This window comes from Lithobates pipiens, unplaced genomic scaffold, assembly GCF_037356315.1.
Source record: "Lithobates pipiens isolate NorthernLeopardFrog02 unplaced genomic scaffold, aLitPip1_a1.2 Scaffold_8, whole genome shotgun sequence".
Lineage (NCBI taxonomy): Eukaryota > Metazoa > Chordata > Amphibia > Anura > Ranidae > Lithobates > Lithobates pipiens.
This window is the reverse complement of record NW_027507903.1, coordinates 481,133,296-481,160,376: the sequence shown is the minus strand read 5'-3', so window position 1 is coordinate 481,160,376 and position 27,081 is coordinate 481,133,296. Positions and strand designations below refer to the sequence as shown.

General features: G+C 43.4%; 1 protein-coding gene across 24 annotated transcripts in view; it reads right to left on the bottom strand.

Moving 5' to 3' along the window:
* Positions 1 to 27,081, bottom strand: part of MICAL3 (microtubule associated monooxygenase, calponin and LIM domain containing 3) — a 299,572-nt gene that overhangs the window by 12,071 nt on the left and 260,420 nt on the right. For 16 of the 24 annotated variants that reach the window (XM_077468826.1, XM_077468825.1, XM_077468831.1 and 13 more), the window contains 3 exons: positions 26,841 to 26,948; positions 20,455 to 20,548; positions 8,987 to 9,052 (listed from right to left, as the gene is read on the bottom strand). In XM_077468826.1, the coding sequence (XP_077324952.1) occupies positions 8,987 to 9,052; positions 20,455 to 20,548; positions 26,841 to 26,948 (268 nt within the window). Of the gene's footprint in view, positions 1 to 8,986; positions 9,053 to 14,769; positions 14,821 to 20,454; positions 20,549 to 26,840; positions 26,949 to 27,081 lie in introns of all 24 variants that reach the window. The other 8 variants (XM_077468833.1, XM_077468836.1, XM_077468848.1 and 5 more) reach the window with 3 other exon arrangements.

Genomic DNA, 27,081 nt, shown 5'->3' with positions numbered 1-27,081 from the left:
ATTCAATAGTGTATATATGCAGTTCTCAGCTGTATTCAAGGTGTTCCGCTCCTCCGTAATTATTCCAGAGTGTTTATATTTTAATACCGCATACTATCCTCTATCGTCCGTCCATATCCCCGTCTCTCAAATTTGCCGCCGGCTTCCTTCCAGGACACGACTGACAAGCGGCGTCACGCGACGCTGATGGTGTCAACGTGTTTCGCTACGGGAATTGCGTAGCTTCGTCTGGACGTATGAGGCAGGGCCTTGCGTCGTTCCTTCTTATGGTTATTCGCCACGCACAGTACCCACCCTTCTAGTAATCTTTAAAGGAACATTATGTTTTGTATATCTAATTGTCCACTAATTAGTTTGACTCTGCACATATTCATGTAAATAGGGGGAGAGAGAGGGGGGAGAGATTTATAGATTTCACCAAATGGACAGACAGTGAGATCAAAACGGAAAGATGAGGAGAAAATAAATACATTCAATGGAACAAAAAAGTGACAATAAACTGGCAAGTTATTAAATAGATCAATATGAAAACGATTAAATAGAGCCCAGAGGGACAGAGGAGAACAAAGGCGCTGGAATCGACTACAGAGAAGATGACAAGAAAGGGGACGGAGAGAGGGGGACAGAAATGAGGACAAAAAGGGGGGGGGGAAACAAAAAGGTATAAAAAAAGTCTCAAACAAAGTCTCAAAAAAAGTCTAAAAAAAGGGTGATCCTGCTCACGCACTTCACTTCATTGTTCCCTGGCTGATTCCGCCATGCTACCGCCTTAGCTCCCGGTTGGATGGTTTCTTTACCCCCCGGTGCTTGCCATCAAGTATATTTATAAGTTATATGGTTTATACACAATTCTATTTATACCCACAGGTAAGAGGGGTAGTGCCATATTTTTTGATCCCTCTCTTCCTGTTATTAGTTTATCATTATTTATTATTTATTTACTCTTTATTCTAGATATTCCCAGAAAGCTGCTCCTGACGAGTGGATACTACTCCACGAAAAGCGTAGAGCTTAAATATTTGATGCCTTGTCACAGTTACCATGCCTTCTACCATGGGTTTTATTTGGCTGAGCCATTGAATTATTATAATATGTTCATTATGTTTGCTATTGTGGGTATATTTTTGATACTAACTATAATCATGTTGTACATAGCTTACTATATGATGAATTCTATTATAATATTTGTATTAATCATGTTTACGTATCTTGCTGTTATTAATTATATTACAATATGACACATGTCTAATTATTTTGTATCATATCTTTGCAATTTTATTAAATATATACCAATTATTGCATTATGCCCATTGCTGTTATTATACCAGATTTGTCTTTATTATATTCAATGTCTCATCCTACCCGAGTGTGTTTCATATAAAGTCCCAATGCCCCCCTGCCCTTAATTTTCCCCCTTTTTTCATACTATATGATTACATGCCCCTGTAGGAAAATGTACATTGGCAAAACAAAACGCCCCCTAAGAGTTAGAATAGGGGAACACATGCGTGAGATAAAAGCAAAGGACCTGTAAAAACCATTGGCCAAACATTTTGCCCAATTTCTCGATGGGAAATTGGAAGGCATGACAATAAAAGGCATCTATATGCTAAAACTATCTCCGAGACGAGGCGACTTTAATCCCATCCTATTTCAAAAAGAAAAATGGTGAATCTACCATTTAAAATGTTTGAGCCCTGGTGGAATGAATACTGAAATTAACCTACAGGTCTTCTTGGAAAGCTAGTGAACTATATCCCACAGTATATGACGATGTTCCTTTTTGGTGGACGAATTACTAACAACATACACACAATATAGACACTATTAATTTAGTTATCTTGCCAGGGTTTGGCTTACTGACTTTCCAAGGATATAATTTGTTTGAAACACTGTGGTTAGAATCAAATGTATGGATTAACATATAAAACATACCACCATGACCTTGGGGGACATTTAGATATCTATATAGTTGTAGGCACATGGGCATATATGCAGATTCTCATATACATGTGCATCCCCATCAATAGGGGGATATGTTTTATTTACTTATTTATACACACTTTGCGTACATGTATGTGGGAGGCCTGCTCATGTCCATGAGTGGAGAGTCATCCACCTTAGTGCTGCGTCTGCCCCTACATCGGCTTTGACTGATGTTGGTCTTTTGTCTTTTTGTCCTTTGTCTTTTACCTCTTGTCATCTGTTCTTTGTCCTGAAGATCTCTTCTTTCCCCATTTTTTGAGACTTTTTTGATACTTTTTTGTTACCTTTTTTGTCCCCCCCTTTTTTTTGTCCTCATTTCTGTCCCCCGCTCTCTTTCCCCTTCTCTGTAGTCGATTCCAGAGCCTCCGTTCTCCTTTGTCCCTCTGAGCTCTATTTAATCGTTTCCATATCGATCTATTTAATAACTTGCCGGTTTATTGTCACTTTTTTGTTCCATTGAATGTATTAATTTTCTCCTCCTCTTTCCGTTTTGGTTTCACTGTCTGTCCATTTGGTGAAATCTATAAAAGAGCGCAAGACTCTGAATACAGCTGAGAACTGCATATATACACTATTGAATGGCTCCATCATCATTCAGGGAGCCAAGATATAGCAGTTACATGGGCCCTACCATCCTTGAAACGTTACACATTGGACTCCGAGACACTGAGGATATGGTATCGTATGGCATATTTTCTTTTGCACATATTGCTGAAATCCAGCATGCTTTTTTGACTTTACATTAGATATATTTGATACCACTACCTATAACCCAATGTGTTGGGGATTGACACTTGGATGGTGAATATATAGCGGTGTCTACTACAACATTATCCATCTACAGGTCTATGACGGATCCCTTCATATTTGCAATCCGTTCCACCCCTGTATGGTCCTGTACATGAACATTATCCCCTAGAGGACAATTCAATACTACGGATATATTTCTACCAGCACCTTTGGGAAAGAGTCATTAGTATAAAGATTTTTCTCAGTTACAGGACCCTCTGTATATCGCAGCCTTTCCCCTTCCCCCATTCCCCTATATTTTCTCTCTCACCGCTTACAATAGGCTCGAGCCTTCCAGGGACCACTGTGTGGATGTCACTGCCTATTTTTGCATAAACATGCTACATTTTTGATACATTTATTGTGACAGTGACACCCACATACAGATTGCTGGCATCCGGACGCTCTGTTATATTTTCTATGTATTTATGTTGTCTGTATATGTGTCCTTCTGTTGTTACATCTAGAATACATTAGATTCGGTATTTCTGGATGTTATTTAATTGCAGGTGTTTACATATTTTTACCTCCCACTGTGGAATATTTTGTCTATATAGATATTTTTTGTATATTTATAATAAAACTAATTTACTATCTTCACATCGTATCTTGGGACACTCATTTGGTTTTTCTGGTTCTTGCCAGTCTTGATAGGAACACATCAGGCTTTTTTTGTTAGATATGCTATATAATCAACCAGAGTGCCCCAGCCCCCATCGGGTTAGTGATGCTTAGAAGAGATTTCCTATGTTAACTATATGCCCTATTTTTATGCGTTTTTGTTGGTACAAAAAATGTGGATTAGCTGTTGTCCTTTAGCAAAAGTGCAGCAGGATAGTGTGAAGTGGCCTTAAAGTGGTTCTAAAGTCAAACAGTTAAAAGTGGTTGCAAAGGCAGAAAGTGTACCTTACTGCATTGTATGCAGTAAGGTAAAAAGCCTTCTGCAAGCAGCTCCCCCCGCAGCCCTCCTTTATACTTACCTGAGCTTGATGTCGATCCAGGCATGTGTATGAAAACTGAGGCTGCTGTTAGAAATCAGGGCCTACCTGAGAGACCCACCCCCCATCTAGAAAATATCCAAACAATATTTAACAATAAATCATTATTAGTGGACACAAACATGACATAACTTACAAAATTCACATAGAATAGCCGGCACCACTGGAAATTCAGTCTTCTATTTTAATGTTGTCTAATGACCATGATAAAAAACATGCAGACGCATTTCAGCACGCAGAATTTCCAGTGGTGCCGGCTCTTCTATGTACATTTGTGGTTTATTTCCAGATGTGAGAGAGACATCCTGAGCCAGAGCACCTGGACTAGGTGTGCCACCGTCCATCTCATCATTTGGCTTTTCTGTTCAGAGCGGTGCAATTTTGTGTTGCATTCAACTTATAAAATTCCCTTTATATATAAAAGGTAAAACTGTATTGAGTAAATTAAGCTATGGGTGGGAATGCGGTCTTGGGGCTCATTCACATGGGCACTGTAGCCTGGACAGTTTTTTGTGTGGCTGGAGCAGGCAGCTTAGTTTACACTAGGGGGACACAGCGGTTGTACACCACAGGTCCTAACTTGACAGGCTTGTGGGTGCAGGTGTACGGCACACAAACACAGACCGTGTGCATTCAGGGCCAATCACACCCACTTGTCAAATTAGGACCTGCGGCTGTGTTTGTACAACTGCTGTGTTCTCATAGAGTAACAGGCTGCTCCAGCCACGTGTTCAAACCGCTCATTCACATGGCCATGGAGCACCTGTGTGCAGGGGGCGCTGATAGGGGGGACCACCGATCCTCTTTTAGGCCGCATACACACGGGCGGACTGTCCGCCCAACTAGGTTCGTCAAACAGTTTGACAAACAGTCCGTTCAAAATTTGCATGAGCGGACTTGACCACACACGACGAACGAACAGTCCGCTGAAAACTTGCGCGATGACGTGAACGGCACGTACAACGGGACGAGAGATTCGAAGTCCTATACACTGCAATGCAACCTTCGGCGTGTAAACCCTTTCTGAGCATGCGCGGAACTTAGTTTGACGAACAAGCCTACACATGAGCGGACTGTCCGCTCAAACCAAGTTTCAGCGGACAGTCTTACGGAAATTCCGAAAAACTTTGTTCGTCAGACTGTCCGCTGAAACTGTCCGCTGAAGCCCACACACGAGCGGACTGTCCGCTGAAACACTGTTCAGCGGACAAAGTTGGACGAACAGTCCGCCCGTGTGTACGCGGCCTTAGGGGGCCCACACAGGTAGGGGGATTAGTGATGGATGACAATTGTGTCAACAGAGAATCCCCTGCCAACAATCGAGTCTTAAGGGAATTACGAGTCTTAAGGGGATTACAAGTCTTAAGGGAATTTGTGGCTCATGATTCAGCTTCATTGATTGTTGTTACCATTCCCAAGGAGAGGGGAGTAATTTCCCTTATACTAGAGTTGGAAATCCACCATGCCAGGTAGATCTTTGTCTGGTTAGACAGAAGTAGTGGGCGAATGTGAGAACGTTGAGCTTTAACCATTGACTTTTGTTGATCAGGGGCGGCCACACAGGGATTGTAATTAAGGCAAACCCAGCTGAACTGGCCGCATTTTGATCCATCTATGGTCAGCTTAAAGAGCAGTGTTAATTTTGGCAGCAAAATTTTGATCTCGTTTTAGTCTTAGGACTAAATGGAATTTTAGTTTTGGTCCCATTTTAGTCTTCTGCAAGCGTTTTAGTCGTATTTAGTCAATTAAATCTCCAGTACATTTTAGTAGACTAAAATCAAATGTGTTTAGTTAAGTAATGCAATAAGAGTAGAAAAAAAATCCAATATGTTAATATTTATGGAATTAAGGTTTGAACAATCTCACAGATTCAGATTTAGCAAATCCGGATGGTCTGAGGCCACCTGTAATGCTGCAGAGTGTTCTGGATAGTGGTCTCAGGCAGGTCTGAGGGATGGCCTGTAATGCACACTGCCCTGGATGCCGGTGTCAGAGGAGACCTGTTTTATTGCCGGTGCTGGATGGTGGTCTCAGGTTTGAGGGATGTCCTGTAATGCACAGTGCCCTGGATGCCACTGCCAGTGGTCACAGGGGGCCTGTGTAATTCACACACAGTCCTGGATGGTGGTTTGAGGGCAGGCCTCTGGCCTGCTGTAATTGTAATGTACACACTCACAGTCTGCTCTGGACGTGGGCGCCTGACTGGCAGTCATTTTGGGACTTGGGAGTGGGACAGTCTCATCATGACTCGGGAGGCCTGGCTGTCTGTAATGCACACTGCACAGTGCTGCTGCTCTGGTCTCTGGCAGTCGCGGTGTACACAGTCGCTTGCTTGCTGGGAGCAGAAGCAGGTGGAGCTCTGTGAAACCCGAAAGTTAGTTCACGAGGGTAATTTGTCCCTGCTTGCCATTTTTGTCCCATTTTCGTTGGTTAGCAAAAACTGATTTGTTTTTCGTCATAGTTTTCGTCAGTGGAGGAAAATGTGCTGTACTTTTAGTTTCCGTCACTGTAAAAATGCTGCTGATTTGACACTGACAAAGTTAACACTAGAAGCTCCAGGCTTCCCAAAAAATTCTGCAGCTACAAATACTGAAGCTGCTGACTTTTTAATATAAGGACATTTTATTCAGGGAGCCAGCATTGTCCTCAACCAAGCCGATTCTTCAATCGGCTTTGGGTGCGTCAGCATTTTAAAGGGGAGCTCCAGAACACCCCCCTCCCCCAAAAAATGTCAGTCAGGAGCTACAAATACTGTAGCTGATGACTTTCAGTATAAGGATATTACCTACCCCTGGATCCAGCAATGTCCTTACCCAAGCTGATTATTAAAACTGATTATTCATCTCAAGTAAAAGAAAACGGGAAGTGAAGACTTGCGGCTTCACAGCCGGTTTACTACTGCGGATGCTTTGCACCTTGTGAATAGTCCCGCAGTCTTCTGGGACCTGTGATTACGGGTGAAGGGGCAAACATCCAGCTCAGTTTGCCGCTGAGATCCGAGCCAGAAGTGGGAGCCGGTACCTGTCAAAACCAGGTCCCCCCCCCAAAAAAGTGCTAAATGTGGCAGTGGACAGGGGGAGGCTGCAAACAAGCGTAACTTCACCTTTTGAGTGGAGTGAGGGGGTACTCACAGAATGAAGATGGAACGAGAGGGTATTTGCATGTTCAGGAAAGAAGCTTCTTTAACCTGTGCACTGACCAATGTCCTGTGTCTCTGGAAAAGTAGGTAGTGAGCAGAAGATTGCAGAATGGCCTTTGCAACTAACATGACCTCACCATCTAGGCAGCAATGTTGCTTGTAAACAACCTGCCAGATCCAGAAAGGTAAAGTTTACCTTACATCAATTTAGTAGACACATTTACAGACTGGGATGACACACTACATGAAATAACACCTCAAATGCAACAGGACACAATTACAGGGAAACTCTGTCTTACCTTATTCAGGCTGCGGGTTCCCAGAGGGGACCAAACTTCACCAATTACAGAGGGAATTCCTCAGAAGGGGTCTTAAGGGTCAGGGTGCCAAGGAATAGATTATGGCCCTGGACCTGTATAGCACCCTGTAGCTAACTATACCCATTGCACCACATGCCAAAGTGAGCACCAAATGCAAACATGACAGGCCAGCTCTGCTCCAGGTCTGGTTCCCAAGACGTAAATCAAGGGCAATTGATCGAGGAACTGTATGGAAGTGTCAGTTGTAGTTGTGAATTAAAAAAAAATAAGGATTTGTGTAGAAACTTCTCCAGAACAGAAGAGGTCCATCACTAAAGGACACTTGCAAGAAAACCTACAATGCGGGTGGGGTCATATGCACTAGGGGTCATTCCCTGCAAAGCTTTTGCCAGTATCCAATCACCTAAAAGTAGCCCCATATAACCCATGTTTGAAGATTACAGATCCTGTGTCCTGTACTATACACAATTAGAATATTTTTGTTGTCATCCTAAATTCACACACCAAAAAACCTTTACCCCAGTTTTTTCTCTCACAGTACCAGGAAAAATGCATTTTATTGAAGAAAATTATAAAGGGGTAACCTGAATCCTGATATTTACAATTCGCTAATTTTAACAGTCATAATGCTAAAGTTGCTATAAACACATAAAGTTGATATAAACACAGTCATTAAAATCCAGTTAATGTAATTTTTACTATCATTAAAATAATTCTAAGTGATCCTGCCATGAAAATCCAAGCGCAGGCACTTTCTGTTATAGGGTGGCAACACTCTTTCCTGCCTCTTAAATGTGCAATTGCATTGTCACCCTGTCATGCAAGCTTCTGATGGAGACTACAAGTGACCATTTTAACACACATTATGCAAGCAATGGTCCACTGCTGTCACCATCAGGAAACCCATCCTGAGAAATGCCTTGCAGCCATCCTTGGAATCCATGAGTGCAGGGGTGGCTGCAAAAAGTCCACGGGAAACGAGCAGAACAGAAAATGTTATTAAAAATGTTCATAACTGGTTTATAATACATATTGCAAACAGCAAAATAATGTCTTTCAGTTAAGGTTTACTCTAACCTTAAGGCCAGGTTCACATGTATGAGAATTAGATGTGGCTTTCTCCGCATCCAATTCACATAGAAGGAGAATGTGACTGGCTCCCTATGGAGCCGGTTCATATATCTCCGATGAGGCTGCGGAGCACACTGCAAAGAAACGCTGTGCATCTCTGGCTCTGTTTCAGGGCCGAATTAAGGCATACATGCGGGCCCGATTCATCCCTGAAAGTGGGAACAGGGACACACATCGCTGCTGTGGGATCCGCAGCTGGTTCCAGTGTGAACCGAGCCTGAAATGTTTGAAAATCGTTTATAAAATAGGAAGGTTGTCGATTTGTTTTCAAAGCTAACTTTTAATCTCAGCAACCTAGAGAATACCTCCATTGCGGACAGATGATTTGTTTATTTTGATAAAAAATGATGATGAAAGCAGACAGTGTGTACAAAAACTGCTGCATCTGACAGTTCACCCCCATTTTAATGCCCCTCTCGCTTTATGTTGATTCTGTTCCCCGGATTCAGATTCCGCTTTCCGCCAGCTCATAGTCATGCAGCGATCATTAGAAGCAGTGGAGTGATAATGGAGCCTGGGGGTGGGGGGGGGATTGGGGGGGGATTGGAGGGAGGGGTCAGAGGTCTACTGTAATGAGCTGGAGGTAACAATGGGATGCCAGCCGCGGAGGAAAGCTACTTTACCTTCGTGGGCACAGCAGGGACAGAAGGAGATAGGTCTACGCCGTGGAGTCCCCACAATGGGATCAACTTCAAAGAATGAGCCATGGGTGGGGAAGAGGGGAGCAGAAAGAGGTGTGGAAGCGGAGAAGGCAGTGTGTATGAGGGAAGGGTAGGGTGACAGAAGAGGAAGAAAGCAAAAAGGACACAGAGTGAGAGCAGGAAACAACAAGAAGAAAAAGTAGGAAAATCAACCCAGAAATGGGCCAGAAAAACAGAAACCTTCACTGACTACTCAACCCAACCCCTGGGAAGGTGAGAACAGCACCCTCTCTTGAATATGGTGTCAACTTTTATGTAATCAACACATTGTAAAGAACTTTAGATTCCATGAAATGAAACAAATGGATTGGTTAATATTACAATTTATCACAGTGTTAACATGAACTATTACCCATCTCTTACAGAGAGAAGACACAGCAACACTTATAAAATAAAACATTAAAAAACACATAAGGGGAGGGGATTGGATAGTGATAAAATAGCCACACTTCACCTGGACTGTACATTGTTATAAAATCGTATATTTGATATAAAATCTGAAACAAAATGAGATTGTTTAGTTCCATAATCCCATGTGTGTAACACCATATAACCTTTATGTGATAATTATCTTTATGTGACTTTACAGCAGCCTGCACTAACATGTCCCACCTCACCTATCTTGGTGCTCCCGACACGGTAACCCCATCTAACAATCACTAAAGACCAGGAAGATCATATTAATTGCGTGTTGACCAGTAAGACATCACAACAATGCATAGACAAATATTACAGAAACGTCACAAATGTTTTGGGATCTCCAGAGCTAACAAAAAACCTTATGTCGCGTCTTTGAAGTTCCAGTTACACATCTGCCTCTGAAATGAGATCACACTCCATGGCTCCGCTATGTCACTGTGAACATTATTATGATGTGGGTAAAAGTATTACTTCACCTAAACTTGGCAGGGAGTTGAACACCTAAAAGGTTTTTACATCTCTCAGGGTGAAATAGATGTGCTGAGTTTTCGGGTCGGACACATTCCATGGTTGTTGTAAAGGGGCTCCTGCACTGCCTGCTTGACTAGTGCAATGCTAGTGGTGGGACCACGTAAAGCAAACTAGTGCTGGGACCACGTAAAGCAAACTAGTGCTGGGACCACGTAAAGCAAACTAGTGCTGTGCAACAGGTTCACTTTATTGGCAGCTCAACCAGCTACATGCGGATATTTTCTTTACTCTCCTCATTCAGCAAATGTAAGAAAATATACAATACATTCAGGCATGGGGGGAGCATGTAATTTACTCTCCTTCCTATGTGATAGTGCTCGTTTATGACCCAGTAGAATGCTACGACAAGTGTAAGCTCTGATCAGAGTGGCTGGGAGCTTACACAGTCCTTTCTTTCCTCAGGCAAGAGTAGAGCCAGGAGTTCAGAGACAGATTATACAGGAAGTAAATGAATGTCTAAGAACACCAGACTCCATCTTTAACTGAAATAACAGGGTTTTTGACTTTCCATTAAAACACATTTTTCTGGAGTACAGCACAAGACACACGCTTCTTGAAATCATTATAATTGAGTTACATACAGCTAACTTCAGAAGACTGAACACTGGGAAGAAGAAAGGCTGCAGAGACATCCCCTCCCACTCCTTCAGTTTTGTAGCAAGCAATAGGGAGATCAAAAGAACAGTGGGGAGTGCCCTGTACTGTACTCCAGGAAAGGTATTTTGCCACTAAGTAAAAAAAAAACAAAAAAAAAACCTTATTTCCTGATTGTACAGTACCGAACACATGCTATTTTAAGTCAATATGACTGGGGCATTCAAAAAGCAATCCAACTCAGGGGTGGGCAACAAGCAAACAATTCCAACAGACCCATGCATTAAAAAGGTCAGGAAGGGCTTGATAGTCTCAGAGAGCTTCTTATGCCCAAAAATGACATCAGAGGAGGCTTGAACATCCACATGAATGAACATGGGTGAAAGTCTTGCAATCTGAGAAATGGGTGCCTGATGCTGAAATCCTATGAAGCACTACCAGATTTGGTAAAATGTACTTTATTAAGGAAGGGAAGTGCGCTAACCTTTAGACTAGAAGTCATAATTAGAAATGGTGGCGCAAAAGTCAGGGAAACCCTCCAGGAAGCAGTAGTTACAGTAGTTCAGATAAACGGTCACTGTGTGCACCACATTCAGACAAGTGTAAAGCAATCTCTAGGATGCTTTGGAGAAGGAAATAGGTGAGGAAAAACGATATCACGATTAAGGTAGAAGGCAGATATGACCATTGAGAGAAAGACAACATTGTGCTTCTGCAACATTAGGAAAGGCTTTACAGGAGGATCTGGCCACTAAAGCACAGACTGCCTTTGTAGTGGCAATAGCCACAAGAAAGGCCACCTTACAGGTAAGTACAGGTTCTGTAATGCTGAGAAAACCAGACTGAAATCCCACGCAGATACAGGGGGATGAATGTGAGCTACTCTTAAGTAGACAGTAAGACACATCTGAAACAGAATTTTTGGTCCAGATCAGACTGGAAGGAGGACAGCATATGTCCCATGTTCCGATGGTAGACTATTAGAAGTTGACTTCCTACCCCTCAAGTGGTTAGGGATGACTGAATCTATTCATTCATTCATGCTGTTAAAGCCAGTGATCGAGAAGCAGGATGGAATGCTAGCCCTTGGAACAGAAGGACTAGAAGGACCCATGGAGTATCTATCAGGGGTTTAAGTATGTCTGAATTGGCCTGGGCCAATTCTGTGAAAAGAGAATCACCAAGATGCCTCCCTTTTCAATCCTGAAAAATAGTCAACAGGGAATATGGAGGGGTGGAAAGGTGTAGATCAGATCAAAGTGATTACCAGAGGGTACAAAGAAGGCCAAAGGGTCCCTGGACCTGGGAACAAATCTCTCCATTGTGTTGTTGAATCTGGATGCCAGGAGGTCCACACCTGTGGAAAGTGCCTGAAAGAACCCTGAATGGAGAGCCAATTTTCACAGGTCCACATGCTGACTATGAAACGTTAACTGCCAACAAGAAAGGATCAAGTCTGATGGCCATGGAATTGTCTTACTGGATTCACAAAGAGTGTTGTCACACTAGAGGAGTCCAGCGTTGAAGGGACAACCAAATCATCCTGAATTACAGTGTTGAGTGTTGATTGGAAATCAAGCTTCTGGCAACCATGCTTCCTGCATCAACAAGGCTGCTCCCTAGCTCAACGGGCCGGCATTAGCCGTAAGATCTTCTCACGACTGTTAAGGAAAAGCTTTCCCTAACTCCAGCATCAGATAGGAAATCCAATGCTTTAGGGAGAGTCTGGCCTTGGAATTCAGATGTATTAATCGGTCCAAGAACTGAGCCTGTTTGTCCCATATGGCCAGCATACGGATTTGTAGTGGTCTGGACTGAAACTGGACATATGGCATCACCTCAAAGGAGGCCACCATAATACCCAAGACCTTCATGTAAGCACCACTTGAGGGCTTTCTCTAGGTCCTGGTATGAGAACAAAGGGAGGCAAGTTTGCCCTAAGGTGGAAAGTTTCTACACTAAGTCTTGTCCAGCATCAGAGCCAGGTACTCCAATTTAAAATGGGTCCCGTGATAACTTCTAGATCCAACCAAAGCCCTGCAGGATCTGTACCATCTTCTGGATGTTAGTTGTTAGTGACAGGGAGAACTGGTCCCTTAACAGGAGATCATCTAGGTATCCCACAATGAGAATCCCTTGAGAAAAGAACAGAAGTAAAACTGGGGCAAGCACCTTAATGAAACCTAGGGGGGCCATTGACAAGCCAAAGGGAAGAACGACAAAATCTTATGCTGATCACCCAGATTTCCTCTTTAGAAAGGAAGTATAAGGCTGGAGTGGCTGAATGACCAGAGGAAGGAAAGGGAGTCAGAATGCAAGCAACCATCAGAGGAAAGGGTACTACGGCCCTAAACTCCAAAGCCACACAGGCGCAGTATAGAACCACTGAATGAGAGAGCACATAGCACAACAGGGTCAGACCAGGTGCCCTCAAGCAGGAGAAAATGCCATTAACCCTAGCCATCCTGGAATGCCTAACTGTGCCATCAGAAGGATAGAGAGCAGTCTTTTTACAAACCAAAAAAGCAAAATAAATGGGAACCCTGGGATGAATGTTTAAAGGACTTCTGATCTGTACTCACAAGGTCAGTAGGACTAATAAGGGGAATTTTATCCCTTCCTTTCTTTGCCCTCTGTGGTGGGCATACACCAACAGGGGTCCTCAGAGACTGGACTCTACAATAGGCAGACCAAAAATTTGGACCTGTAAAGCACCCTGTGGCAAACTCCACACTTTCCACTATGTGCCAAGAGCAGTGCCCACAGCAGAAACCAGTGCTAATGTGGTGCAGCCTAGTGATGAAGAGACCACCATGGAAGAAATCATCCAGAGAGAGAGAGAAAAACCTCCATAGAAGATGGTATCCTTTTCTCAGAGAGAAGAGGCTATCACATGAGGACACTAGCAAAATAATTAGGCTAGTTGGGAGTGGGAAGGGTTATATAGGTAAATGTCCCTGCAGTCTTTCTTTAGCTAGTGTCCAATAACCTAAAGGTAGCTGCATATATTCCAGTCACAATGGTTTCAAGAAGCATGTTTCCTGTACGATTATCAGGAAATTACTTTTGTGGGGACTGGCCATTTAAAATGCTCTTCCTTTCAGGCCAGTTCACACCACAATATCTGCATTCTGGATGCATCTCTGCATGGGCATTTTTGATGCGCTCCTGTGCCTTTTTGATGCTGTCTAGTGCATTTTTCCCCCTCTTTCTTTGTTCACCTCAATTTGGGATATGTGCATTATGGTGCACTTTTCCCCACGTTCCAGATGTGTTCCATATAGAAAAAATGCAGCATGTTTTACTTTTGTTGCCTGCACAAGAATTCACTAGTGTGAACTAGGGCCACTGGAGTACATGTAAAACACTGTGCATGCGTTTTTGATGCAAAATAAAAATGCACTGGTGTAAACCAGCCCTTCAAGCAGAAAGGGTGGGTGGGGGACACAGTTTCTTACTGTATCTCCCATAAACAAGAGCTCATTGCCCAAAGCTATCGACTCATGCCTGTTGTCTGGCCACATTTTTATTTAATAGTGCAATCTATACATTTACAAACAATTGAGTAGTACGAGGACCTACCTATAAAAACTATTCATTTTATATCTAATCAGGCAGATCTTCATACTAAACACTTGGTAAATAGCGATATGAGTATGCTATCAGCTGGTGATGTGTGTGTGTTCAGCTTCCAGAGAAACAAGCAAAGATCTTGGATGCAGAGAAATGTTTGAATTTATAATCTTGTATGATGGATCTCAGATCTGGACCAGCAAAGTGAACATATACTCTGGGTTTGGGGCGAATTCATGAGGCAGATCAAGCAAATTCCCAGAGATATGTACCTTATAGTTCACTGACTGATGGGCAGGCCAGTGACCACACCTGGTGGTCTGTAGTGGATGTCTACCCTATTAAGCAATGCAGTGGAATGAACAAACAAACTAATCACAGAAAAAATTGGACAGATCAACAATCTGGTCATGGCTTAAATTTGGAAATCTGACAGTACTGAATGTGGCCTTGCCCCAGCCTATCAATAAATACAGTTTCTTCTTGTTGTTTCAGTGTTGCAAGGGTAGAACTCATAGGAGAGAGGAGGGAGTAAGAAATTTGGGGGGGTGCAAGTTAGTATTAGGGTGTGATTTGGGCATACATACCACCCAGATGCAAATCGATGAGGTCACTGTAATATGACTCTCCCCAATAGTCTACAATAAGGAATTGTGAAGAGAGTTATTGCATTGCCAACCAGACAGAGAGCAAGAGTCAGAGAGAAGCTAAGCAGAGAGACAAGTTACAGAGTGAGGAGGGAGAAGGAGGAGGTGGGAAGAATCATACAGTAGGGAGAAGAGGGGAGTAACTGCAGATGGTGAAGAAGAGGAGGAACTAGAGGAAAAGAGAAGGAAAAAACAATAGAAGCAAGGAGGAATGGCAGAGGAAGAGAGGGAGGGAAGAACAGTTGTGGGGGAGAAGGAAGGAGGAATGCAGAGGAGATAGGAGAAGGATGAGGATTGTCAGAGGAGAAAGAAGAAGCGGCAGAGAATGAGGAGGAAAGAGGACCAGTAGATGAGAAGAAGGAATGGCAAGGGAAAATAAGGAAAAAAAAGCAGAGTAGGAGAAAGGAGTAAAGCTAGCCATACACTAGTGGAATTATGTGCAAAATTTGTAATTCAAAAGAACTTTCATTCGAGTTCATTCGAGTTTGTAATCGTTAATGGGGTAAGAAGGAAGAACAAGGATGAGAGGGAGAAAGGAACTGTGAAGGAGGAGTTGAGAGGAACAGTGGAGGCAGAGAAAGAGTAAGTAATGGCAAAGAAGAAGTTGGGTAGAATGCCAGAGGAGAAGGCAGTGGGAAAAACAATGGAGAAGGAGGGAAGAATGGTGCAGGAAAAGAAGGAGACAAGAAGGAGGGAGGAGCAGCAGAAGAGGAGGAGGAGGAAGGAGAAAGACAGACTGGTGTATGAGGAAAACGGGTAAGGAAACAGAGGGGGAGGGGCTGAAATGGCAGAGGGAGAAGAGGGTGGACTGACAGAGAAAGCGAGTGGAATGGCATAGGAGGAATGATGGAGAAGGATGGTGGAATTTCAGACGAGTATATGGAGGGAGGAATGGCAGAAGGAAGATCAATAGAAGAAGATCAATAGAAAAGGAGAAGCAACAGAGCAGAAGAAGGAAAAGTGCATGACAGGAGAGAAGTAGTGAGAGGGAGAAGAGGGGAAGGGGGAAGAGGGGAAGGGGGAAGAGCTGTAGGATTGTAGGAAAAGAGGGGGGAGCAGCAGGAGGGACAGAAAGGGGGAGGAGCAGCAGGAGGGACAGAAAGAGGGAGGAGCAGTAGAAGAGAGAAGAGGGAGAGGCAGTAGGATGTAAGGCAAGAGGGAGGAGTAGTAGGAGAGCAGACGAATGAAAAAATTAGGAGGGAAAAACAAAAAAAGAAAGTATAGAGAAATAATATCAATGCGGAACAAAGTAGAGAAGAGTTAGATATAGAAGAAGACACTAACAAGAAGTCAGAAAGCTGATGAAGGGGTTAGAAGGAAAAGAAAAAAAATGCTGGTTAATGGGAAGGTGGAACTACAGCAAAGGTAAGAGACAGAAGAGACCTGTAGGAGGAGCTTTAAGCAATTGGTAATGAGGATGAGAGGAGAACACTGCAGAGTAGTAAAGACAGTGAGAGTACAACAGGCATAGAATACCATGCAAAACTTTGTGCAGACAGGACACATGGAAACACTCCGAAATGCAGTTGACAGGGAGCACAAGCGTAAATACTCTGTATTGTGACTTTGCCAGGATTTTTGCAGGGACAGATGTGCAGCTCCCCCTACCGTGTACAGCAAGAACTGCAACTCACTAAAAGGAGAATTTCTCTGCACAAATTAGGCTGGATTTTTTTCTTATTAATCTGATAAAAAACACAATGACACTGATGCATGTTAAATACACCCCTGAATACAGCAGAGGTTTGCAGCCTTTATAGATATGATTATTGGGATCTCAATCCAATTTATTGTTTTGAAAACAAACATTCTCATAAGAAAGATCTTGACAAAACCACAATACACATTTGGTGAAAACATTAACATCTGTTGCATCTTATTGTTTTTTTTTTGGCCCTGTGATACCTTAAACCTGACAAATACCATTCTGTAACACAGGGTAGCACAATCAGCTTTGTGATCGGTTAACATCTCACTCACTTATGCCTGTCCATTCTAATAACATGTCTAAAGCCCCCAATAAATAAAAAAAAAAAACCTAAGTACTGACTACAACAGAAAGTATTCAAGAGTTAAACAGCCAATAACTTTAACAAAAGAAGATGTTAAACAGCTACTGATAACATTCACGGACATGTGCATAGATGTCTCAGCATAGTTAAAAAAAATAAAAATAAAAAAAAGCAGATTATTAAAGGGAATGTATAGTGTGTTTTCAGTGAGTGCATATTCTGAGTCACTGAAGTCTTGCATTCATGATTTTGGGTCATGTTTATTTTATTATTTTTGGTTCATGCTTATTTTAATAGTTTATCATCTGTAATTTATGATTATGGCTTGGCTCAGGAGACAGGAACACCTAATAATGCTCACTGAGAGATTGGCATTATCTGACTGAAACAGGCTTGCTATCAGGCTGAACAAAAAGATAAAAATAAATTAGTTAAAAATCTGCACTTGATCTAGAGGAAGACAAACAATCCTTATAATGGAATGGTCCCCTTTGCTATACAATTTACTGTCACTTGTATGTGAATTGCAGCTTGGACTATTTTAACCCCCAACGTATAGAAGGAATTTGCTGTAAATTCTTTTTCTCTGATGTTCATCAAAGCAGAATTAAAGTGGTTGTAACCCAAATAATTTCCTGTTTTTTTAAAGAATGATAAATAGCACTGTGCTTCTGTAATATAATTTTTCCCTTTCTATGCTGTAAAATACCTGGTTCATCCTGCCTGTTCTGACCAAGGTAATCACGGCTGCTGATACCGTGGTCAGTTTGTGTGGCTTTGTCATACTGTTGTGTGTTCTGAGTCTCTCCCCCCTCTCTCCCTGCCTGTCATTTTCTAGTCAGAGTGAGAGCTGATCTCCCCCTGCTCCTCCCCTCCTGCAGCTATTCTGTTGCAATATCGAACACAATGACTTACATCGCCTCTGGTTTATAAAGTTATAAACTACAGTGTGTGTGTTTTTTGAAAATTATAATACTAAATACCTTCTGTCACACCGCTGCTGTGTGGTCACATGATCTTCCTCTGCTGGCTGACATCAGAGGGGAATCTCAGCCCCTCCCGCTGCTCTCCTTAGATCGGGGAAGGAGAGCGGAAGGGGATCATATAACAGCACAGTGGTGTTGTGAGAAAAGGAATTTAGCATTATAATTTTCAAAAAAACACACACACTGTAGTCTATGTCTTTATAAACCAGAGGGGATACCAGTAAGTTCATAATGTGACTTTACAACCACTTTACGGGATATGTAAAAAAAAATAAAAAATTCTTACTACAAATGAGGAAGGTAAAAAGGTGAAGCTCGTGTTCAACTTTAAATTGAGCATGTTTGGTAGAGAAGGCGTTATAGCCTGTATGGAACTGGCCTCTTAATTTGTTGCCTGATGTCCACCACCCTTGTGAGACATGGTATATAATTTACCAATGCAGTATCCCTCAATGAGCAATAGAGAAACATGATTTACTCTTCCAAAAGATTATATTGATGAGATTATTTCCATCAGTATAAAAATATTAAAACAAATGGGAGGGTGGAGCCACGTAAAAGGGGACTAAAGTTCCTCTTTAAAGAAACACTGAAAAGACTGTATATTCCCTTTAATATTGCAGATAAGTTAAGGAGAGCCTTAAGACTGACAGCTGTCAGTAGGATTACTTCATGAGAAGTCAGTTGTGTATGGAAATATCTCTCTACTTATACTAAACATTAAGGTTTGAGAAGTTCTTTATCCGTGAATGATATTCAATTTCTTTAACATGCAACTTTTATTTAAGCTTAGAGGCCCTGATAATGTGACATGGTATTAATAAAGATGAGAATCCATTTTATCTCAGGAAACTATATACAGAGTGTAGCCTGCCCATTGTGTTCTCGGTAGGATGGATTCCAGAGACAAGATAGCTACCTTTGCTGTGTGCACCAGATAGACCACTTTGTTTCTATCCTCCAATTTTGTTAGCTACATATAAAAAAATTAATGTCTAATTTGGGGAATTAACAGAGAAATAAAAACATCATTCTAGTATGGTGTTCAGACATGGGATTCGGATTAACTGTGAAGTCACAGAGTTGGTTAGAAAACAATCATTATAATAACATAAGGAAATAAGGAAAATAAGTTATCATTTTGTCCAATAGAAATCTCAAGATAAAAGATTTACCAGTGAGGATTAAATCCCAGGTTGTTCACATAAACAATGAGCCAATCAGTTAGCAGGTTTGAAGTCAAATTGGAAGTGAAGAGATTTATTTAAAAAAGGATAAGTTTTAGTTGTGACTGCGAATGCCACATCTTAATAGAAATAAGTTATTACATAGCAAGGTCCACCTTCAGAAGACTTGATGTCACTACTAGCCAGTACAAACTCTTTGTCAGCTCATATTAAACCAGTTGCTTAGCATCCTCCTGTAATTTTCTGAGATCATTATTGTTTTTCAATGCTGTTCTTTGGATGACGAGGATCTTCCCCAGACAGCATATCTGACCTAGGGGTGACCCATAACGCACATGACTGGCCAAGAGCAAAAGGAGGGAAGACAACTGCCCATCCTGTGTAGCCCTGGGACCTGCTGCTGCTTTTGGTTATTTCGGTACACAACATTAAGAGGGAAATTCCCCTCACCTCCTATTACAGGAGGTATAAAAGGGAAATCTGCCATTAGGATACAGAAAAGGGAACTCTATACAAAGCTTTAAAAAAGGTTTTCGCTAAAGACATACTTTAACTATCTGGTGTACAGAAATGGAGATAAGAACAGATTTTATAGTCAGTGCACATCATATACTAGGTCAAAATTTAACAGAAGGAAGCTACAGCAACAAAAAGATATGTATTAAGAAAAGGGAACATTAGGGTAAGTACAAGCAAGATAAAATAACATTTTTCTGAAGGTGGAAAGCTGGTTTTAATAGGTCCCCCAGCTGCAGACCTTTAGACCACTTTCACACTGAGCCACCAGTGGCGTCGGCGCTTGCGGGGCGGTTTTAACCCTCCGCTGGCGGCCGAAAAGGGGTTAAATCAGCCCATGAAACGCAGCTGGAGCGGTGTTTTGCCGGCGGTATCGCAGCGCTGCCCCATTGATTTTAATAGGGAGCAGCGGTGGAGGAGTGGAAATTGCTGGCAGAACTTTTTCTGATGCCCTGCCAGCGCATAGCAATGAAAGTAGCTGTTTTAGGGCGTTTTGCAGACACTATTTTTAACGCTATAGCGCCTGCAAAATGCTCCATTGTGAAAGGGGTCTTACAAATCTTCCTTAGACCAGCACCAAGCAGTTGTCAGTGGTGGAAGCGCTATGCAAACAGTGACTCGGCAACGGTTCCAAGTGGGAAGACCCCAGCTGTTCGGCAGCGGGGTGACGGGAGAAGGTAGGAGACCTGTAGATTTAGTTGGCATGATTTTCAAAGAGAAATTTGAAAAACAGGTTAGTCTCTGATTAGATTTGACAGGATTACAATGTCAGTAAAAGGATGTTCTGAAACCAAATTTAAACTGATTATTAGGCATTTATTTCACATGATTGTCTAAATGTAACCCTACATCTACAGGTTACATATCAATTTCTTGAAGTCTTCCTGCAAAATGACACTAACAAAACTGCAAATTATACAATACCTGCTTCCCCACGGAGAGCCTTCTCCACCGCAACCCCCCTCTCCTCCAACTGTCGCTGCTTTTCCTCCACCTGCTCTAACTGCCGTTGGATTATCTGAAGACACATAAATATTTTTTTTATAAACAAAACTTTTAAATGCAAACAACCAAAACGTTTTCAAACTGAAAAAACAAAAACAAAAACCTGAAGCTTTTTAATTTTGCCTTTCCTGTGTTTTCCCCGTACCCCTTTAGCATGCCAATGACATTTTTTTTTTTTTATTATAACTAAGTTTATTATGTCAAAGAAAAAAACAGAAAAAGTGCATACATATTTTTACATACATCCAAAGTGTCACTGATATCAGAATGGTGTACTATAAGTAGAGTACAGCCAGTTCAAAACCGGTGTCATGAATAACAAACATATGTAAAAAGGAAAAAAACAGGGAGAGAGCAATAGCTGGTCCCGACCACGTAGGTCATCTAAACCTATACCAAGACATACAGCTAGGGGCAAACTATCCAACTGGCAACATAGATTCAAGGTGTCTTACGTACAAGTATCGGAGTCTTGTAACCAACGATCCCATATTTTGTCATATTTGGCCGGGCATTCCCTGTTAATATACATAACCTTTTTATATGGTAAATTATTATTGACCTCCACCTTCCACTCTACCAGCTCAGGGGGTGCGGGTTGTATCCAATTCCGGGCAATAATCTTCCGCATCGAGAACAAGGTCTCATGCAGGAATGTCTTAGTGTACTTGTCTATAGTATCTGGAAGCACCCCAAGTAAGCACTGTTTTGGGTCTAATGTGGCCGGAGAGCCCATGTGATCGTGCAGGAAGGTTACAACTTGCGCCCACAGGCCTTGTATTTTAGGACATGACCATATTAAGTGAAAGAACGTACCCACCTCACTCCCACACATCTGACAAAGAGTAGATTGAGTGCTTCTATATCTGGCAACCTGAAGGGGGGTGAGATATGCCTGGTGGATAATATAAATTTGGGTCAGTATGTCGGCAAGCTTGGATGAGACAGCCTTGCTGGATTCCAAAGCCTCCTCCCATTCCTCATCCTCCAAAGAGCCCTATAGCTCTCTCGCACGAGGCTTAAGATTATATTCCAATTTGGTGGAAACGGGGGTAGTGAGCATGTCGTAGCAGGACGAAGTTAATTTGCGGGGGTCAGTACTCTTGATTATGGCCATTAGTGCATTAGGGGCAGGCGACTGCAGGGTGGATTCCGAAAACTGAGCCCGGGCCACGTGTGTCACCTGTAAAAATCGAAAGAGCATGTATCTGGGGAGTGAAAATTCTTCTCCAAGTGTGTCGAAGGTTTTAAGTGTTCCGTCGACAAACAATTGGTGCATATAGAGAATACCATGAGTAGATCAAAGGTCGGCATCGGGAAGTTGTAGAAATTCTAACAAGAGTTTTATTATGCCATAAGGGAGTGTAATCTTTATAGAGTGGTATCCCTAGCTTGACAGAAGCTAAGTCCCATATGTGTCTGTAATGGTATAACAGAGTCTGTCTGTTGTCCCCCAGGCCCGCACCGCTAGAGCCCATCGCCAACGCGTAAATGGAATCGTCGGTGCATCAAGCCCACCGTGGGCATAGCAGTTGGAGAAACCGCCTTTGCCGTTTTGTCTATATGGTACAGTTGGGATAATTGTGCCACGATGTAATAGAGATTAAAATCAGGCAGGGCCATGCCCCCCAGGTCCGTGGGGTTTTAAAGCGCCTGCCAAGCTAATTTGTGTCTGTTGTTTCCCCACACAAAGGGTTTAAGAAGGGCCTCAAGGGATTTAAAATGCTTCAAGGGTAAGTATATCGGGGAGAGCCAGAGAACCTAGAGGATCAAACCCCCAGCGGTAGATGGGCCCAGGCCCGTAGTTTGGATTTAATGTGGGAAATTAGAAGGCTTAAATTTAAATCTATATAATCCGCCGGTGATATAGATACGCCTATCCCTAGGTATTTGATAATGCTGACTCGTAATGGTAAACTGTCCTGAAATTCAGTCGGTGGGAAGCTGTCAAGTGGAAGAATTTGGGATTTCCCCCAGTTGATCTTTAGCCCGGAAAAGGTTCTGAACCTTTCAATTGTCTGGAGAGCCGCATGCAGAGAGTGGCCTGAGTCTGCCAGGTATAACAGTGTGTCATCAGCATACATGCTGATCTTTTCAGTTAGGGCGCCATGGCTCAATCTAATGATCTCTGGGTTAGCTCGGATGGAGCATATAATAGTGGTGAAAGAGGGCAGCCTTTTCTCGTGCCTCTACTGAGGTCAAACATTCGAGGCGGCAAGCCATTAGCCACCACTTTGGCTGTGGGCGCCTGGTATAAAAGTTGCACCCATTTGATGAACCGTGGTCCAAAACCATATCCCTCCAAGCAGCTCCAGAGATAGCCCCACTCCACCGAATCGAACGCTTTTGCTGTACCACTGAATCGAACGCCTTTGCTGTATCTACTGTCACCACCACCCGTGACCCAACTTCTGCATGTGTAGACTGTAGGTTGATGTACAGTTTTCGTAGATTAAAGGAAGTGTTATGGCCTGGCATGAATCCTGCTTGATCTACATGTATGAGGGACAGAATAACTTGATTTAATTTAAGGGACAGTACATTGGCCAGTATTTTTATATCCACCTGTAGTAGGGAAATAGGACGATAGGATTCTGGGTAGCCCGGGTCCTTCCCAGGTTTGGGGATAAGGACTATAGTCGCTTCCCGCATAGAGGGGGGCAGGGTGAAGTTTTCAAATAGGTGATTAAATAATGCAAGCAGTTTAGGAGTTAGTAGTTCTCTAAATTGGGAGCAAAATTCAACAGGGAGACCATCAGTTCCAGGGGATTTGGATCTGGCGAAACTGGCGATCGCAGTCTCTATTTCTTCCGTGGTAAGGAGTGCCCCAAGTGAGTCTACGTGATCTTTCGTCAACTGGGGGAAGGTGATGCTGTGAAGGAAATTGGTCTGCACATCCGTCGGGTCTGTCACTGTTGTTTTGTATAGATCCGCAAAAAATTCCCTGAACTGAGAGGTTACGCTGCGTGGGTCCGTGATCTATCCACCCCTTTGGCCATGAAGGGTGATGACAACTGGGGGCCTGTCTTCACTATGTACTAGGAATGCGAGGAGCTTACCTGCTTTTCCCCCATATTCAAAGAGTTTCTGTTTAGCAAAGAAAAGCTTTTGACGAGCCTTCGTATACTGGAGTTGAGTTACCACTCTACTCTGCATTTTAAGCTGGGCCGCCGTTGCTAGGGTGGGATTGGCAGTGTATTCACACTCAGTAGAGACTAGCTCAGTCACTGCCCTGCCCCAGCGGAGTCTGTTTTGATTTTATTTGTGTGTGAGATCAGGGTTGTACAGGCATATATTTTAAATGAACCCCATATTGCGGCAACACATGCCGTGTGATCATTTTCCAAGAGGTATTGCTTCCATTGGGCAATGAGCTCATCATCCCCTGGAAGCAGTAAGAGCCAGAACGGGTTTAGTCGCCATGGTCTCGGTGGTTTATCAATAGGGATACTGAGGGTGGTCCAATATGGACTGTGGTCTGACAGTAACCTGGGGCAGAATGCAGTTTCCAAGATCCGTGGTGCCAGGGTGTGGGACACGAGTATAAAATCTATGCAGGACATAGAGTTGTGGGTAGGGGAGAAACAGTAGTAGGCTCAAGTGTGTGAGAAGTTGTGCCTCCATGTGTCTATAAGATGAAAGGTGGAGATGAGTTTAGAGAATTTAGTCGTATCGGCACTAGCGCCCATCGCTTGTGTCGTCTGGAGTCGATCAAGGGCCAGACAGTGTAGTGTTAAAATCACCTAACCATATTGGCGGTACTGTGGCGTTACGAGACATAAAGGTAAAGCCATCCAGGATCACCATTACACTAAAGGGAGGAGGTATGTAGAAAGCCATAAGGAGGGACGATTCATCGTATAGCTTGGCATGAAGACATACATACCGGCCTTTAGGGTCAGTTAGAAGCTTGCAGAGTTCAAAATGTACCGATTTGGCGATCAATACCGAGACACCCCTAGCATGAGTCGTGTGGGTGGAGTGGTACGCCCACCCAACCTAAGGGCGGCGAAAGGCCATTTGGAGTCTGCCCTCGACATGCATCTCGACCAGCACCACCACGTCTGCACGTTGCTTTTTGAGGGATGTAAGGGCAGCCGAGTGCTTAATTTTTTTCACGCAGGCCCCTCACATTCCACGTGAGGAATTTTATAGTTGCCATGGTGCTGTACAGGGGACATAACCTCGCCTCAGTGAGACATATATCCTAAGGTCTAGTGAAAAATATAGTATGTAATAGAACTGAGGCACATTAAACACCGTATGAGGCCCCTTTCAGCATATATACATTTTCCCATAATTGGTTGCTGAGACATTTTATGCACACTTAAAAATTGCTAAAATAACTGTTTAACAACACCCCTCCCCGCCTTACACCCACCCCAACTTGTGCAGGCATGATCCCTTAACAACGCTGAACTACCATCTGGGACAAACAGTAACTTCCCATGTAAGGAGAAAATGAGGAACAGTTTTAGCCACTGGGTCAAGTAGTGGTTCCGAGCCAGCCACCACAGAGACAGATAAGGATGGGGCCTAGTTGCATGCCCCTGTAAGTTAGTGTAAAAAAGAGGCAGTAAGACCCAGCTTCTTTGTTCATCTGCATAGTCATGATTCCCAGTGGATAGTGAGGCGTAAATTCATTGCACTATGCATGCGGCCTGTAGGACCAGCATGCCTCCACAGCTCTCTGTGGCAGATAAGTTCAGGGGTATGAAAAAGACCTCCATGAGGGGGGCAATGAGATGTAGTGAGTCCACTCCAAACATCCAGAAAAAAAAACGAAGAAGTGAGAGAGAAGAAAGGAAGAGAAAAAAAAGGGGTGATTTTTTTTAATCCAGTGCTTTAGATGTTGCAGAAAGGATTGCATAACAGCAGATGTGATGGTAAGGTTCCGCAGAGGTACAGAGTTCCACCTGCATCCCCGAGGGATGTCCTGCAGAGTGTGATTGCTTCTAGTAGTTTATCCGTGTCTCCCTGCCCGCGCTCTCCCTCCGTCCTCTCAGCGCCGCCATCCCCCTCAGCCTCCTCTCCCTCATTCCGGCGGTACTGTGCGAGCTTAGCTGCAGCTGATTTTTGGCTCTTCGGAGGGGACATAATAGTAGGCTTAGGTAAGGTAACAATCTGAGTCAGTTAGGATAGGCCAGGCAAAACTGGAAAAGGATGACAGGAACGGGGCCCAGTGCGGGTTTGAGGAACAGGTGTACCAAAATGGCCGCAGACCTCCATGTGCAGGCCTGAGTGCAGTCGCCATGTGGGAGGCTCACCACTCCGCACGGGCCCCCGGACGACTGGGGGTCAGAAGGGGCCAGACAGGATGGGAGGAAGGGAACAGGCACAGGGCCCAGCACTGGCTCGGAGGCAGGGTGTTCCAAGATGGCCGCAGACCTCCGTGTATAGGCCGAAGCCGGGGACTTGCCTGAGTGCAGCCGCGAGAATCGCCACTCCGATCGGGCCGCTGGATGGCTGAAAACGAGGCAGGGTGTGGAGAGGGTCCCCAGGCAGGCAGCCAACTTGTTTGGGAGGATTATCGGAGTGGAGGATGAGTGAAATACAGGAGTAATAGACGGAGCTCCTGGCCTGCAGGTCCTACTCCATGCTGCGTCAGGCCATGCCCCCCGCCAATTACATTTTTAAGTAAAACTTGTCATCAATACATACCTTATTTTAGACCCAGTGACCGTTATTAGGTTTCTGTGCTTTTCTAGGCAATGTAGACTGAACATGGCTGGTGGGAGGGGGCCGGCAGAGTGCTCTACATAGCATACTGAAAACATAACAGCACCCTGCCTCAGTACTATTATAAGGAGATCGCAGCCCTGATGCAAACAGTGGGCTGGCTCTAAAGAGGGGTTATGCTAATCTAATAAAACTACCTTCATAGGTAGGTATCAGTGGGGAGGAGTGGGAGTACCTAGGCAGGTATATATGCATGCAGATCATCTTAGGTAATGCCCAAAAGTAACGCTGAGCCTCCATGATTACAGAAATTGAAATCCAATGAATGAAAGGTTCAGGTTGGTGAGGAAAGAGCTAGATGATGCTGGATGTGCTTAAGCCAGATAGAGGTGGGCTCTCTGATTTGTTGCACCTTTTAATGCACAGCAAAACCTCACAGGGTGCAGTAAATCTGAGTAAGAAATTTTCTGCTACTCTAGTTTATAAGGCAGAAGGCAGTGAGCATAAGCAGTACAACAGATAAAAGGGGATCCACATGTATCCGTCATGACAGCTCAGGCTTTATGGTCCTGCAGTAATGTGTGGAGGTCTTTAATAAATGAAATAAGAAAGACTTTTTTATCTACCTGTGCCCTGTGCAGCCTCTTCAACTCCTCCTGTTTGGCCTGTCTCCGGGCAGCTTTCTGAACTCTCTTAGTAAGCTTGGCATTCAGCTCTTCATCTGTGTAGGTTTTCTGTTAAGAGGAAAATAGGTGAAATACGAATCACATTGGACATCGAGTGCTTCCCATCACCTCCACCAATGCATTGTAAGCCCAAACCACCGATTCACTATGAGTTATAAACATTAACTTCTTAGCAACGTGA